At 64.8% G+C, this 13,202-nt stretch overlaps 1 protein-coding gene across 2 annotated transcripts; it reads left to right on the top strand.

Annotated features, from left to right (window-relative positions):
* The first annotated feature begins 1,206 nt into the window (after positions 1 to 1,206).
* Positions 1,207 to 12,847, top strand: CHRNA4 (cholinergic receptor nicotinic alpha 4 subunit). 2 transcript variants are annotated; one of them, XM_031687622.2, is made up of 6 exons: positions 1,207 to 1,288; positions 2,761 to 2,912; positions 5,477 to 5,521; positions 5,644 to 5,753; positions 8,675 to 10,046; positions 12,717 to 12,847. In XM_031687622.2, exons 1-6 carry the CDS (start codon positions 1,207 to 1,209, stop codon positions 12,840 to 12,842), a joined length of 1,887 nt encoding a protein of 628 aa, XP_031543482.2. In that variant the 3' UTR covers positions 12,843 to 12,847. The 2 variants fall into 2 exon arrangements, with proteins under 2 accessions (XP_031543482.2, XP_072799715.1); XM_072943614.1 differs by lacking the exons at positions 1,207 to 1,288; positions 2,761 to 2,912; positions 5,477 to 5,521; positions 5,644 to 5,753 and adding an exon at positions 6,858 to 6,930 and having other exon boundaries at positions 8,811 to 10,046; positions 12,717 to 12,842.
* The last annotated feature ends 355 nt before the right edge of the window (positions 12,848 to 13,202 follow it).

The raw sequence follows: 13,202 nt of genomic DNA, 5'->3' as shown, positions 1-13,202 counted from the left end.
TGGTCCCCCTGCAGAGCTCCCCACCGGAGGCGCGCAGGGATGGTTGCGAGTGCCACGTTCCCGCCGAGTGGCGCCCTGTGAGCACCGCAGACTGTGGCTCCATCCGCACAAAGCTGCCCCTCCCGCCCCCTCCTCTGAGCACCTGCTGCTCGGTCAGCGGCTACCTCGACCCACCTGAGGGCGGAGCCCCTGCCAGGGCACCGCGCGCGGCTGATACTGTTCAAGACTAGTCCGGAGGCGCCGCGGGTCTATCCTCCAGTCACCTGGGCCCGAGGCCTTCCGCGGCCGCCCCTCAGCTGCTGCCCACCGCGCGTGGGATGGGGTCTGCGCTCACGCTGGCGCAGCCCACCGGCTCGCAGGCTGCGCAGAGGTGGGGGCAGCGGACCCTGGCCCAGGCCAGACCCGGAGGCAGCAAGAGGCGGCTTCGCCCTGGGCGGGGGGGTTAGGGTCCTCCCTTGCCCAGGAAAGGTGGGCCGCGGGGCCTAGGCTCCCCTGGACGCTTCCCGGTGGTCCGCCGGGAACAGGCTGATAGCGGGTGGGCTCTGTCCTAAAGGCCTCGCTGGAGAAGACCATGAGGGACTGGTAATTTCCAAATTGCAAAGCCGGGTGGGGGTGACGAAGTTAACCAGACCGTTGCAGGAGCCCCGCCCCGCTCCCGGAGTCCCTCGGTGTTCGTCCTCCCTCCCGGAAGGTGGCGGGGCGCGGGGCTGGGGCGGGGGTCAGTGTCTCCGGATCCTCAAACCACTCCGCGCTGGGATCCCCCAGCAGCACGCAGTGATTACGTGGTCCCCGCCCATGGCTCGGGCACGTCCCCAGCCTAGGGAGGTCGAAGGAAACTTTGCCCTGCGCGGGCCAAGCGCAGCCTCCGCGCCCCGTCTCGGCTCGCGGTCCGTCCCCCCTCCTCCTCCCCTCCGGTCCTCGCCCTCCCTCCTGCTCCCTCCTCCTTTCCCTCCTCCCCCTCCTCCTCGCCGGCTGGAGGCGGGCAGGTCCGGGCGGGGCCGCGCCGCTGAGCCCACAGCCCCTCGCTCCTGGCCGGGCAGCCGCCGCCGCGCCAGGCAGGAGGAGCGGCCGAGCCAGGCCCGGCGGACGGAGCGGCCCGCGCGGCCCGGGGGACATGAAGTTGGGCGCGCACGGAGCTCGGGGAGCCCCACGCAGGGGCGCGAGGTAGCCGGGAGCCGTCCGCATGTAGAGCCGGCTCCGTGCGCCATGGAGCTCGGGGGACCGGGGGCGCCGCCGCTGCCTCTGCCGCCGCCGCTGCTGCTGCTTCTGGGGGCCTGCCTTCTGCCCGGTGAGTTTCGGGGCACAGAACGGACGCCTTTTTGCCCCGTTCAGGGCGGCCTCAGACCTCTGGAGCCAGAGGAAGGGAGGCTCCTGGCTGCGGTCCCAAGCTGCGGGTGCGCGCAATGGGGCAGCCACAGACGCTCCCCCAGCCTAGACGCAGACTCCTGGGGCATGGGCTGACCCAGGCAGGGAAGGAATTAACTCGCTTGTGAATTCAGGGAGAGGGGTTTGGGTGGATGTGGGGGGATGCTGTTTCAGGAGATGGACCCAGAAGATCCAACTTGGATGGGGAGTGGTGGGGCCTATCTTGCCCCCGCCCCAATTTATCCATTCTGCCAATTTCTCCTGAAGACTCCCCCATGCCTGCTCCCCCCGCCCCTGGTTTGGGGGATCAGCCTCGCGGCTTCTGCCCTTAGCAGGGTCCCACCTGCACCTTTTCTGCTCCCCAGGCTCACTGGGACAGGGGAAGTTCCAGCCTCCCTCCCCCATCCCCTGGGAGGCCGCCTTGCTATTTAGGGTTAGTGGAGGAAATTTAACCCTCCCGCTCCCCAGTGAGGAGTGGGCCGCACCTCCTACCAGAGGGACCAGGAAGAACAAGGTGGGACTTGGGGCTGGGAGTGAGGGGTCTTGGGGCTCTGGGACTGACCCCAGGGGTGCTTGTGAACCCCTCCTCAGGTCCTGTCTGCAATTCACAGGTGAGCAAGTTGGAGTTCAGAGGAGCAGGGAAGCTGGGGTCTCCCGTCCCCTTCCTCTAACCCTCTCCATGCAGTGGCCCCAGTGCAGGTGCCCAGGACAACAGGAAGTCCTCAGATGACAGATTGGCTGATGGGCTGGACTGAGTGAGGGGGGCCTCCCCTAGGTTTACTCCAGACCTGGTCATCACAGGCAGGCTGTGTGTCTGTCCAGGAACACAGATGCCAGATTCACTGCCAGAGTCTGCACTTGAAATGCCCCTTAGGTGTCAAGGCACGGTTCTTCCTTGGTGATAGCTTGGGGTTTCTGCAGCCACAGGCACCAGACTCTCTGCGGCTGGACCCTCCCTCCCCTTCCTCCATCGCCCTGCCTGGGCCTGCCCCTGCTACCCTCCATCCCCTTGTGCCCTGTGGGTATCCCCACCTTGTGCTTTGAGGCGAGGTTCTCAGCACTCTGCTAGCAGCTGGAGATACAGCCCTTCCCTCTGCAATCACAGTATGATGGGGAGACTTCCGAATCAGCCCTTATCTCATCAATTGTTTGCTTTCATGGTGAGAGGCAGTGTGCTAGGAAGGCTTCTCTGGGGAAGTGACACTTACAAACCCAGGGGGTAGAGGAGAGACTGAGGCTGGAAATAGGGCAGCATGTGCAAAGGTCCTGAGGTAGGAGGAATGTGTAGTGAGGACGTGGAAGTAGGCCCAGGTGCTGAGCATGGCCTGGCAGGAGGCAAGAGAGGGCAGCCTGGATGGCCACTGTCCCCTGCTCCTGAGCTGCTTGTCCCTGCAGTGAGCAGCCACGTGGAGACCCGGGCCCAAGCAGAGGAACGGCTGCTGAAGAAACTCTTCTTTGGATACAACAAGTGGTCCCGGCCCGTGGCCAACATCTCGGATGTAGTTCTTGTCCACTTCGGCCTGTCCATCGCACAGCTTATTGACGTGGTAGGTGCCGGGTGGGGTGGGGGGCGCTCTGAGCCTCGGCCGTCACACTCAGCGACAGAGGGGAGGGCCAGCCTGAAGGAGCACTTGTGCCTGGGAGGAGGCGGGCCTGGAGGTGGCCTGCGGGCCGGGGGAGCCTCGATGAGCCACGAGGGCTGCCATCAGTTTTGCACACTGGCCGCGTGTGTCCTGGCCCTGCCTGAGTCCAGCACCCACACTGAGAAAGTCAGGAGGCAAGGCAGGTTCTGTGCCACCTGATCCCAGGCCCCAGGCCCTGCCCTGTCCTCCCTTCTATGTAGAAAAGCTCAAAGTGCTGGATTTGCAGCATTGGGTCAGGGCTGTCACCTTCAGAAGCAAAGAGCAGAAAACATGTCTGTGGGGCGGTGAAAGGCAGGACTGTGGTGGCTTCTGTGCAAGTTGTGGCACCGGGTGGGGCAGCAGGGACTCTGAGGTGCCATGGCAGGACCCTGACCCTGGCCTGGTTCAGGAGGTCCCCACTTGCACTGGTCTGCGATGGGGGGTCCTGTCGAGTCTTGGACAGGTGGTTTGTCGGGGAGGTGTTTACCTTCCTGGCTGGGGACCAAGGAGGCTGCTGGGAGGAGGCCAGGAGTCTGGCCTCCAAGTGGCCGTGGCTATGGAGGGGCTGGGGCACCATGAGGGGGCCCATCCTGTGGGACTGACTGGGTGGTGGCTGCACAGCCTGGGGCAGGGTCCCAAGGGCCTTGGGGACTGGGCTCCTGCCTGGTGGGGAGAGCTGGTTGGGGGCTGGGCTCACGGGCCACAGAGGAGGTCGGAGGCCGGCTCGGCTTCAGGTGGGGTTTCCACACTAGGATCCTGGGCAGGAGCTGGAACTTGTAGGTATCTCCAAATGCCCACCCACTCCCTGCCAGAAGCCCAGCCCCGGCAGGTTCAGCGAGCGGGGAGTTTGGAGTCTGGAGGCCCTGGTTCCGAGCTAGTGCTGGACGTGCTAGGTGACCCTAGGGGCCCTGGTCTTCTCACCTATAAAATGGAATGTGTGACAGCTCCATCCTGAGCCGGCAACTTCTGAGGGGCTTTGGGAGGTGGGAGGGGCTGTAGCCATTTTCACACGGACAGAAAGGGCCGGACGTGGGCCCCATTAGCAGAGAGACCAGGTCAGGCACCCGGTCCTGGCCTGTGCCCTCAGGCCTCCTGGAATCAGGCCTCAGATGCTTCCTGTAGAAGACTCCTGGCTGGAGTGCAGCCAGAAGGGAACACAGGGTGGCAGGGGCCCCAAGCCGCTGCATTTGCAAACACCAATACCAGAGGCGGCTGCGGCTCAATGTTCCGGGTCACCTGCCTCACGGCCTGGCCTCCTGCCTCAGCTCCCGGGGCTGTCCCATCCCCCACCCCCACAGGGCTGCGTCTCCCCAGTTTGCCCAGGAGGGGCTGAGCCTGGAGCACTGCAGCTCTGAGACACCTGAGGTCCCCACCAAGGCCGTGTGGCAGCGCCGGGCCGGACGGGAGCCACTCCCAGGCTGTGCTGTCTGCAGCCAAGCTGGCCAAGGATATGCCTGCTCACACGTGTGCCGGCTGTTTGCAGAAGGGGGTGCCTCCCACTAGGCTGCTTTCTGTCCGCTAAGGTATTTGCTGCAGGTCCAGTGGCGAGCGCTTGTGTGAGTTCACGCCTGCAGGGGAGGCTGGGATCCCCAGCGCTCTGGGGCCCTGGGCTGATGTTTCATGCGCCTGAACATACCAGAGGGCACTTCACACGGGTGCCTTGGGGAACAGCTGCATAGGACGGGCTGACATTCGGGGAAGGAGGCCAGGCCCTGCCACCTTGAAGCTTGTTCTGAGCCTGGGGGCGGGAGATGGGCAGGGCAGGGCAGGGCAGGCTGCCTCCAGAGGGAAGGGCAGGGCCGTGGTGGTGCGGGCCACTCTGCAGGGCTGCACAGCCTGGGTCCTTGGACGTCGTGTCTGGGCCCTGCTCAGGTCACACAGATCCTCAGCATCCTCTGGGTGGCCTGTCTCAGACAGCCCCAAGGGAGAGGAGGACCAAGGGCAGTGGTCCCTGCCTGACCTGGCTGACTGGGGGCATGAGGGAGAGGCTCCCAGGCCTGTACCTTTGGGTGCAAGCCCCCACCCCCAACCCTAGTCTAGGTGCTGGGCACTTTTCTTGCTTGACCATCCTTGGGTTCTTTGGCCTAAGCAGTCCTCCGATGGCCTGTGTGTGCCTGGTCTGGGGCGGATGAGGGAAAAGCCTGGACCACTGGCGAGTGGGAGGAACTTTGTGCAGGCGGGGCTCACAGCACCTGCCCCCAGTTGGGACGGAGTGCTGCAGGTGGGCAGGGCAGCGCTAGTGCCTGGGAAGTGCTCGCTTTCCTTCTGGAAAGGTTTCAGGGGGCCTTGTCCTCACAGTCCCAAGTCCCCTCAGGACCTGCCATCCTGGGCTTGCTTGTCTCCAGAGACGAGGCCCTCACTCCTTCCCAAGGTCGTCCACTCCCCACATTCAGCCATGGACTGTCCTTGTGGGTGTGGAAACTTGGCCAGAGAGATGTGCCCCATCTGTCCCCAAGGGATCACCACCTCCCTTCTCCTTCGTGTCCTAGGATGAGAAGAACCAGATGATGACAACGAACGTGTGGGTAAAGCAGGTGAGTGAGGGGGCCCCACGCCCTGCCCTCTCCTCTCCCCCACCTCTCTCCCCATCCTGCCCCTCCCCTCCCCCCGCTCCCACCCCTCCCCGTCACTGCCCAGGCTCTCCCCCCTCCCCCAGGAGTGGCATGACTATAAGCTGCGCTGGGACCCTGCCGACTATGAGAACGTGACCTCCATCCGCATCCCCTCTGAGCTCATCTGGAGGCCGGACATCGTCCTGTACAACAAGTGAGCTGGGGGCCTTAGGGAGTGCGGGTGGCCAGTGCCAGTCTCCCGTAGGGCAGGTCCACCAAGGCCGGTGTGAGCAAGAGGCCGGCAGCATGTTTGGGCCCTGCCTTGAGCCAAGGCTGAGGTCAGGCTCCAGAGGAGGAAGAGGGAGCGAAGGAAGGTGTTGGGGGCAGGGGTGGCCCATCGGCAGGCACGCTAGGGAGGAGACGGGGCTCAAGGGCAGCGTGGGCGCCTGGGGCTCCGTCCCGGCCCAGGCCAGCCCGGGGCCTCCGTCGCTTTCTGGGGAGAAGGGATCTGAGCCCCTCCCTGGCTGACTACAGGCCCCGCAGATGCTGCCCTTCGGGCTGGAGTTGGTTTCAGCATCACTGCCTGGCTGGCAAGATGGCCCCGTGCACACACCCCTCACTGAGTCCTGGAACACAGGTCGGGAGGTGCAGGAGCTCCAGAAAGGAGAGAGGGAGCCCCCAGCATGGCTGCCCCTCCTGGCGCACTGCCCCCAGTCCTTCCGCCACCCCTCCGCTGCTGCTTGCACCCTCCCTGCACAGACGTCACCAGAAGTCCCCAAACCCCGGCTCATCGCACTCAGCAAACAGCCTCTGTCTGGGCCATGCGTGTGTCCCCAGCTCCGGGGAAGCTGAGCTGAAATCTGGTCGTCTGGGGGATGTTTCTGCGCTGGGGAGCCAGGGTTTCATGGGCATGGCCGTAGCAGACGGTGGGCTCGCCCGGCTGGCACCCTTGACCTTGTCCTTCCCCGGGACCCTCATGGGGTCCCTGACCTCAGGGCCGCCTGACGTCCCCCTGTGTCCCCGTGTCTCTGCTGTGTCATCGCTGGGACAGCTCCTCTGAGCTGAATCCACACCGGCAGATTCAGGCCCGGCCCAGGCCTTGGCGGCTTGCACCGCACATACAAATAAAGCAAATGGAAGCCCTTGGTTCCCTCCGGTCCCAGCCATCTGCCCACAGCCCGCTGCCCCCACCAAGACCCTGCAAAGCCCTGCACAAAGCCCCTCTCAGGCCCCCAGGGTCAGACCTGACCTACAAAACGCTGCTGTTTGATTAAGAACGATTGGGCTCCTTCCCAACTTAATTGATTCCAGCCATGGCAGCAGGAAGAGCAGCCGCGTGCGAGGGGGACGGTTTGTGGGGCAGCACGAAGGCGCGAAGGGGGCCCAGCTCGGTGAGTGGAAGGTGGGGCGGGCTCTCTGTGCTCCCTCTGCAGGCCGCCTGGGCCGACCCTGAACCCTGGAGTCCTCCAGTTCCCCCTGCCCCGTCCCCCTGGGGTTCACACTCAGCTCCCCCAGCTCCCCGTGCCCCAGGACCTAGCATCCTGGGCTAAGTCAGGCCAGAGGCCGTGCTGTCCACTGGGGGGCTCCCCTACGTTGGCCCCTCGGGCTGGGGATCTTATGTGGATGGGCATCTCTGGAGCAGGAACCTGGACTGCCCAGGACCGGGTCCTCCTTTCCCGCCCGTGCTGGCCACAGCTCCTGTGGTAGGTCCGGAACAGGCTCACAGTCGGGCCGTTCCATCCTGACGTCCACGCCCCCTGGGCTTTCCGGGGGCACAGCCCTGCTGGGAGTGGGATGTGGGACCAGGCAGTGTGGAGAGGTGCTTTGTCTCCGCTGGCATGGTAGAAGCAGCTGCGGGAAGAGGAACGAGGACTGATGCGGTGGTGACAACATCCCTCGGGGAGAGCTGCTCCTTCCTGGGGCTCTGCCAGGCGGCTGGCTCCCTAGTACAGAGCGAAAGGCCAGCTCCGGGCCCTTCTGAGGACCTCCTGGGGCCAGATGCACCCTCAGCACATGTCGTGGAGACAAAGAAGCGTGATGACCAGCGTCCAGTGCCTCAGTCCTGGGACCAGCTGTCTGCGGGGATGTCCTGGGGGGACGAGAGGAGGTCTCCAGGCCACGTTTCAGAGCCGAAGCTGGCAGGGGGATGGCTGTCGCCTCCGTGTGTCTGTGGGCACCACACCCGGAGTGGACAGCTCAGTCTTTATGGGGAAACTGAGGCTGACAGAGTGCCCCTCCCCGCCCCCCAAGGTCCAGGTTACACCCACTCAGGACCCAGACTGGGGGCCAGGCGCATCCAGTGCAAAGGAGAGAGTGGCCCCCTTCTGGAGCAAACGGGACTCTTGGGGAGCTGTGTGTGGGTGTCCCTGTGTCCCCACAGGCTGGCTGCCTCCCCTCTCATTGTGCTGTGGCCCTCCCCTCTGTGGACATCTTTGGTGAAGAAAACTGAGGTGGATGGCACTGTCAGGGAGGCCCAGCACCAGGGCTGCGGGCTGGGTGTTCTGCCCGCAGCAGGAGGGCCGGGGACAGCACCCCTCACCCTGCCGCCCACCCCGGCCTGTGGACAAGGCCCCCGGGCTGAGGGGGAGGCAGGAGGGCTGACGGCCTGGAATGTGATGGGTGGTGTCCATGTCCCACTCAGGAGGCCTGGCCTGGTCTTTGCCTTGTCGGGCCCCAGAGTTCTCACCTGTGCAGGAAGGGGGGTCCTTCCTGCCTCAGGTTCAGGGAAGGGTCAGTGGGGGAAGGCGCTGAGTGCTCAGCGTCACTGGCACGCACGGTCTGAAGCAGGAGAAGGTGGCCAGATAGGTCTCACTCCAACTTTGGCCCAGCCCCGAGTGACCGCAGGGGATGAGGCATTCTGAGTGCTGCCCGGGGGCCACTTGTGCGTCTGGAGCTCTCGACATGGCTGCTTCAGCCCAGATGACCACTGTCATCACCAGCAGCAAGCGTGGGTGTCGAGTATGGTGTGGATGGCGGAGACAGTCCCCGCCGTATGTCGGCCCCGGCGCAGGGGTGACAGCCGAGGTGGGCCGCAGGCCCAGCCCAGCCCCACCCCACCCCCGGCAGAGCCACCGGGAGGTGGGGGTGCACTTGCGGCAGGCGGGGATGTCTCACCACGCTCTCTCTCCTACCCAGCGCGGACGGGGACTTTGCTGTCACCCACCTGACCAAGGCCCACCTCTTCCACGACGGGCGGGTGCAATGGGCGCCGCCCGCCATCTACAAGAGCTCCTGCAGCATCGACGTCACCTTCTTCCCCTTCGACCAGCAGAACTGCAAGATGAAGTTCGGCTCCTGGTCGTACGACAAGGCCAAGATCGACCTGGTGCAGACGGAGCAGATGGTGGACCTGAAGGACTACTGGGAGAGCGGCGAGTGGGCCATCGTCAACGCCACCGGCACCTACAACACCAAGAAGTATGACTGCTGCGCGGAGGTCTACGCGGACGTGACCTACTACTTCGTCATCCGCCGCCTGCCGCTCTTCTACACGGTCAACCTCATCATCCCCTGCCTGCTCATCTCCTGCCTCACCGTGCTCGTCTTCTACCTGCCGTCCGAGTGCGGTGAGAAGATCACGCTCTGCATCTCCGTGCTGCTCTCGCTCACCGTCTTCCTGCTGCTCATCACCGAGATCATCCCGTCCACCTCGCTGGTCATCCCGCTCATCGGTGAGTACCTGCTCTTCACCATGATCTTCGTCACACTCTCCATCGTCATCACGGTCTTCGTGCTCAACGTGCACCACCGCTCCCCGCGCACGCACACCATGCCCGCCTGGGTCCGCCGCGTTTTCCTGGACGTCGTGCCGCGCCTGCTCCTCATGAAGCGGCCATCCGTGGTCAAGGACAACTGCCGGCGGCTCATTGAGTCCATGCACAAGGCGGCCAGTGCCTCACGCTTCTGGCCGGAGCCCCAAGGGCAGGCCCACCTCGAAAGCAGGGGCCCCTCCCCCTCCCCGTCTTGTGGCCCAGACCAGCCAGTCAAGCCCCAGCCGGCCTGCCAGTCGCCCTCGGACCAGGTCCCCACTCTGCAGCCTTCAGAGGCTGGGACAGCTAGCCCCTGCCCTTCGCCTCGGCCCTGCCGCCCACCCACCAGCACCCAGGCCCCAGGGCTCATCAAGGCCAGGTCCCTGAGCGTCCAGCACATGTCCAGCCCCAACGAAGCAGCAGAGGGCGGCATACGGTGCCGGTCTCGGAGCATCCAGTACTGTGTTCCCCTAGAGGATGCCGTCTCCCGGGGCGACCGCCTGGTGGACAGCTCCCCCATCTCTGTGACAAAGGCCCCCTCAAAGACCCCCTCAGCCAAGCTCCTGCCCCCAGACCAGGCCTCCCCCTGCAAATGCAAGTGCAGGAAGGAGCCGGCGGGGACCCCAAAAGCCACACTCAAGGCCCCCAGCACTAGAGTGCCGCCCCCGCCCCCACCCCTGTCGCCAGCCCTGATGCGGGCGGTCGAGGGTGTCCAGTACATCGCAGACCACCTGAAGGCAGAAGATACGGACTTCTCGGTAAGTTCCTGGCACAGCTGTGTTGGAAGGGCCCCCGATGCCCTGTCCACTCCAGAGGAGGGAGTGGCTGGGAAAATCCCAGAATCCGGGGCCCAGACCCGGCTGCTCAACCTGGGGGCCCTGGGTTGCCTGTTCCCTCCTCCCTGAGCCTCTGATGCCTGCTGGGGGTCCCTGCAGTGCCCAGTGGCTGGCAGAGAGCAGAGTGCCTCTCGGGGTGTTCCCTTCAGGCTTCAGGGTGCAGGGAAGCTGCAGGCAGGGGTGGGGGCCCCCAGCCCCATCTGTACCTGGTGAGCACCTCCGTCTGGCCTTGCTGAGTGCCCTGCCCCATGGGCCCCTGGGGAGGGACTTGGAGGTGTCTGGGGTTGGGGTGAGAGGAGATGGCATGGGATTGAGCAGCCTCTGTGGCTCGGCGGAAGGAGAGGAGGGTTCAGGCCTGGGACCTGTCCCTCTGGCCAGCACCCCACACCCCTCCGAACCAAGCTGGGGAGAGGGAGTGTGGGATCCAGGTGGGCGTGTGAGGGGGGTGCTCAGATGCGGCCTAGGCTCCGAGACCCCGAGGCCCAGGCTGTGCCAGCCACGTCTCGGGGTGCCTGCGAGGGTGAGTCCAGGCTGCTGGCTGAGCCTCAGTTCAGGGCACAGCCGGCGGAGGGGGAGGGCAGGGCAGCACTCAGGCGGGTGGGGTGGGCACTGGTCAGTCTGCGTGGTCAGTGCTGGCTGCTCAGCCTGAGCATTGGTCGTGGTGCACCAACCTCGCCCCGCGTCCGCCTCCTCCTGCCCTGTGACATGGGCCCCTGGTGGGTGTGACACTGCTGTCCCTTCCCCCACCCTGGTCCCTTTGCCGCCTCGGAGACCAGCCCGTGAGTGCTTACTGGGCCCGGTGATCCTGGGGACTGTGTGTCCTGTGGCTGAGCCCCCCAGCAGTGAGCCGGTCTCCCAGTCGCCCCCTGAAGCCCAGGGGGTTCCTGGAAGGTTCCTCCTGGAGACTCGGGCTCTGGGGCTGCTTTACTGCCAGCTCAGAAACCGGGAGAGCTCTGACTCTGACGTGCAGGCCTCGGGGGCTGCTGAGCAGAGACGACGCCTTTGCGGTGCCACCAGGATCCTGGAGGAGCCAGTGGTCCTCAGCACAGGGCCGGCTCCTCGCCCCCAGACCCCTCCACCCTCATGGTGGCCTGGCAGTCGCGACCCGGTTCTGGTTCCTCGTGTTGTTGCCGGGCTCCGGGGAGCGATGTGGACTTCATAAGAGCCCACCTGGGATCAGGGCGGCGCAGCTTTGTCTGCGAGCCGCTCATTCTCAGAGGGGAGGTTTGAAAGGCAGAGCTGAGGAGACGCCGCGGGGCTGCTTCCTGGAACAGAGGGTCCCGGCGCTCGCTCCCTTATAAGTGACCCCGTTTGCTCTCGTTCTTGAGAACAAACACGGCCCTTTCAGCTTTGGCTTAAAACCACCATGATGTCTCTGATTACTTTAAAAAATCAGGGCAGAAAACAGCAGCGAACAGTCCTCTCCCTCGATGCCCCTAAAATGGGAGAGCTGGGCCTGCCGGTCCCCAAGCCAGTCTGACTCATCAGTGTCCGGCTGGCCCAAGCCAGGGGGCTGCGTCCTTTCTGGTCATTCAAGTGCCAACAGCTGCCCACCCAGGACCCGCCTGTGGCCTGGCCAAGCCACCTTGACCTCCCTAAGCCTTTGTCCTGGGGCTCCCCAGGGGGAGACCAGGACCCGCTCCCCCAGCGTAGACACGTAACAGTGTCCAGCACCGCTCTGGACCCCAGTGTCCCCATCTGTAGGCAGGACAGTGAGGCCACCTTCCTCATTGTGTCCAAGGGAGCAACTGCAGGTAACACGGTCATCATGTTTCACATGTGCTCCCAGTGCCCCTCCCCACCCTGGCCTCAGTGCCGGCTCCCACTGTAGCCCGGGGGCCCCTCCCTTGCCCCTCTGTGGACCCTCCCCCGGCAGCTCCAGCTCAGAACCTGCTCCCAGCACAGGGCTGTGTGGCTCTCACGTGTGACCCTCACCCTCAAGGGGCTTTAGGAGCAGAGCTGAGAGACCCCACTAAGCCATGAGGGGCCTCGGGCCACATGAGCAGCCTGCCCGAGTGCTGCCCCTGCAGCAGTGGGGCAAGTAGGGGGCAGTCAGGCCTCAGCTGTCTCTTGCCGGACGCTGCCCCCCACGGAGCCCACGCTGGGGCTCTTGTGAGAGGTCAGGCCTGTTACCCAGGATGTACCTGCACAGCCAGGGGATGTGGGCGCCCTTGTCACCTGCCCCATCTGCACGTGGGGGTGTGCTCATGGTCTCCACGGTGCCCGGCTCTAGCAAACCCAGAGTGCATCTCACCATGAAACATCCTGGTGTTCCTCCAGAGGCACTCCCATGGCTACCTCCCTGGAGTTGACACCTGTCAGGCAGGTGAGGTCAAGTGGGGCCATGATGCCGGACCCCTGTCTCCCACGGTGGCCCTGCTGCCCGCCCCCTGTGGAGGGTGTTGACTCCTGCAGCCCAGAGTGTTTCTGAAGCCAGACTTCATCTGGACACATCATTTCTCTGTGCCCCCTCCCCACCCATCAGCTCACACAGGTGTGCCTGCAACCCTGGTGACCTTGGTGGCAAGGATAGAAGCAGGTTCTAGAAGCTTCTCACTGCAGCCTGGAGTGACTGGGTGTGTCTCTCCACAGGTGAAGGAGGATTGGAAGTATGTGGCCATGGTCATCGACCGCATCTTCCTCTGGGTGTTCGTCATCGTCTGTCTGCTGGGGACTGCTGGCCTCTTCCTGCCGCCCTGGCTGGCCGGCATGATCTAGGGGCCAGAGGCCGGGCGTGGCCCAGGCATCTGCAGGACACGGGCAGCGTCTGCGGACAGCTCACTGGGGCTGTGCCTGCCTCTCTGTGGGACTCCCTGAGGTGTGGTCCCCTGTGGGACGGTCTTGGAAGGAGCTGCCTCCGGGGGACCTGCCCCAGGTGGGAAAGGGCCTGCGAGGCAGTGTCACTGCTTGTCTTATTAAAGCTTACCTGGAGCATGGCAACACGACGGCCTTCTGCCCAGGACCTGCGTCTGACTGTCCTCGGCAAACGTCCCAGCAGCCCCGACTGTCCCTGGACCATGACCGTGGCCCCCCTTGGCCCCCAGGCCCCAGGCACTGAGCCAGGCCTAGCTGCTTCCC

Source organism: Vicugna pacos, chromosome 19 (assembly GCF_048564905.1).
Source record: "Vicugna pacos chromosome 19, VicPac4, whole genome shotgun sequence".
Lineage (NCBI taxonomy): Eukaryota > Metazoa > Chordata > Mammalia > Artiodactyla > Camelidae > Vicugna > Vicugna pacos.
Note: the sequence above shows the minus strand (reverse complement) of the source record. Positions and strands in the feature narration are given on the sequence as shown.

What these genes read in the sequence shown, in the direction of transcription:
- CHRNA4 (XM_031687622.2), top strand. Translation starts at nt 1,207, where the DNA reads ATGGAGCTCGGGGGACCGGGGGCGCCGCCGCTGCCTCTGCCGCCGCCG. An exon ending in TCGCACAGCTTATTGACGTG is followed by an intron (nt 2,913 to 5,476) that starts GTAGGTGCCGGG and finishes TTCGTGTCCTAG; the next exon opens with GATGAGAAGAACCAGATGAT. An exon ending in CGAACGTGTGGGTAAAGCAG is followed by an intron (nt 5,522 to 5,643) that starts GTGAGTGAGGGG and finishes CCCCTCCCCCAG; the next exon opens with GAGTGGCATGACTATAAGCT.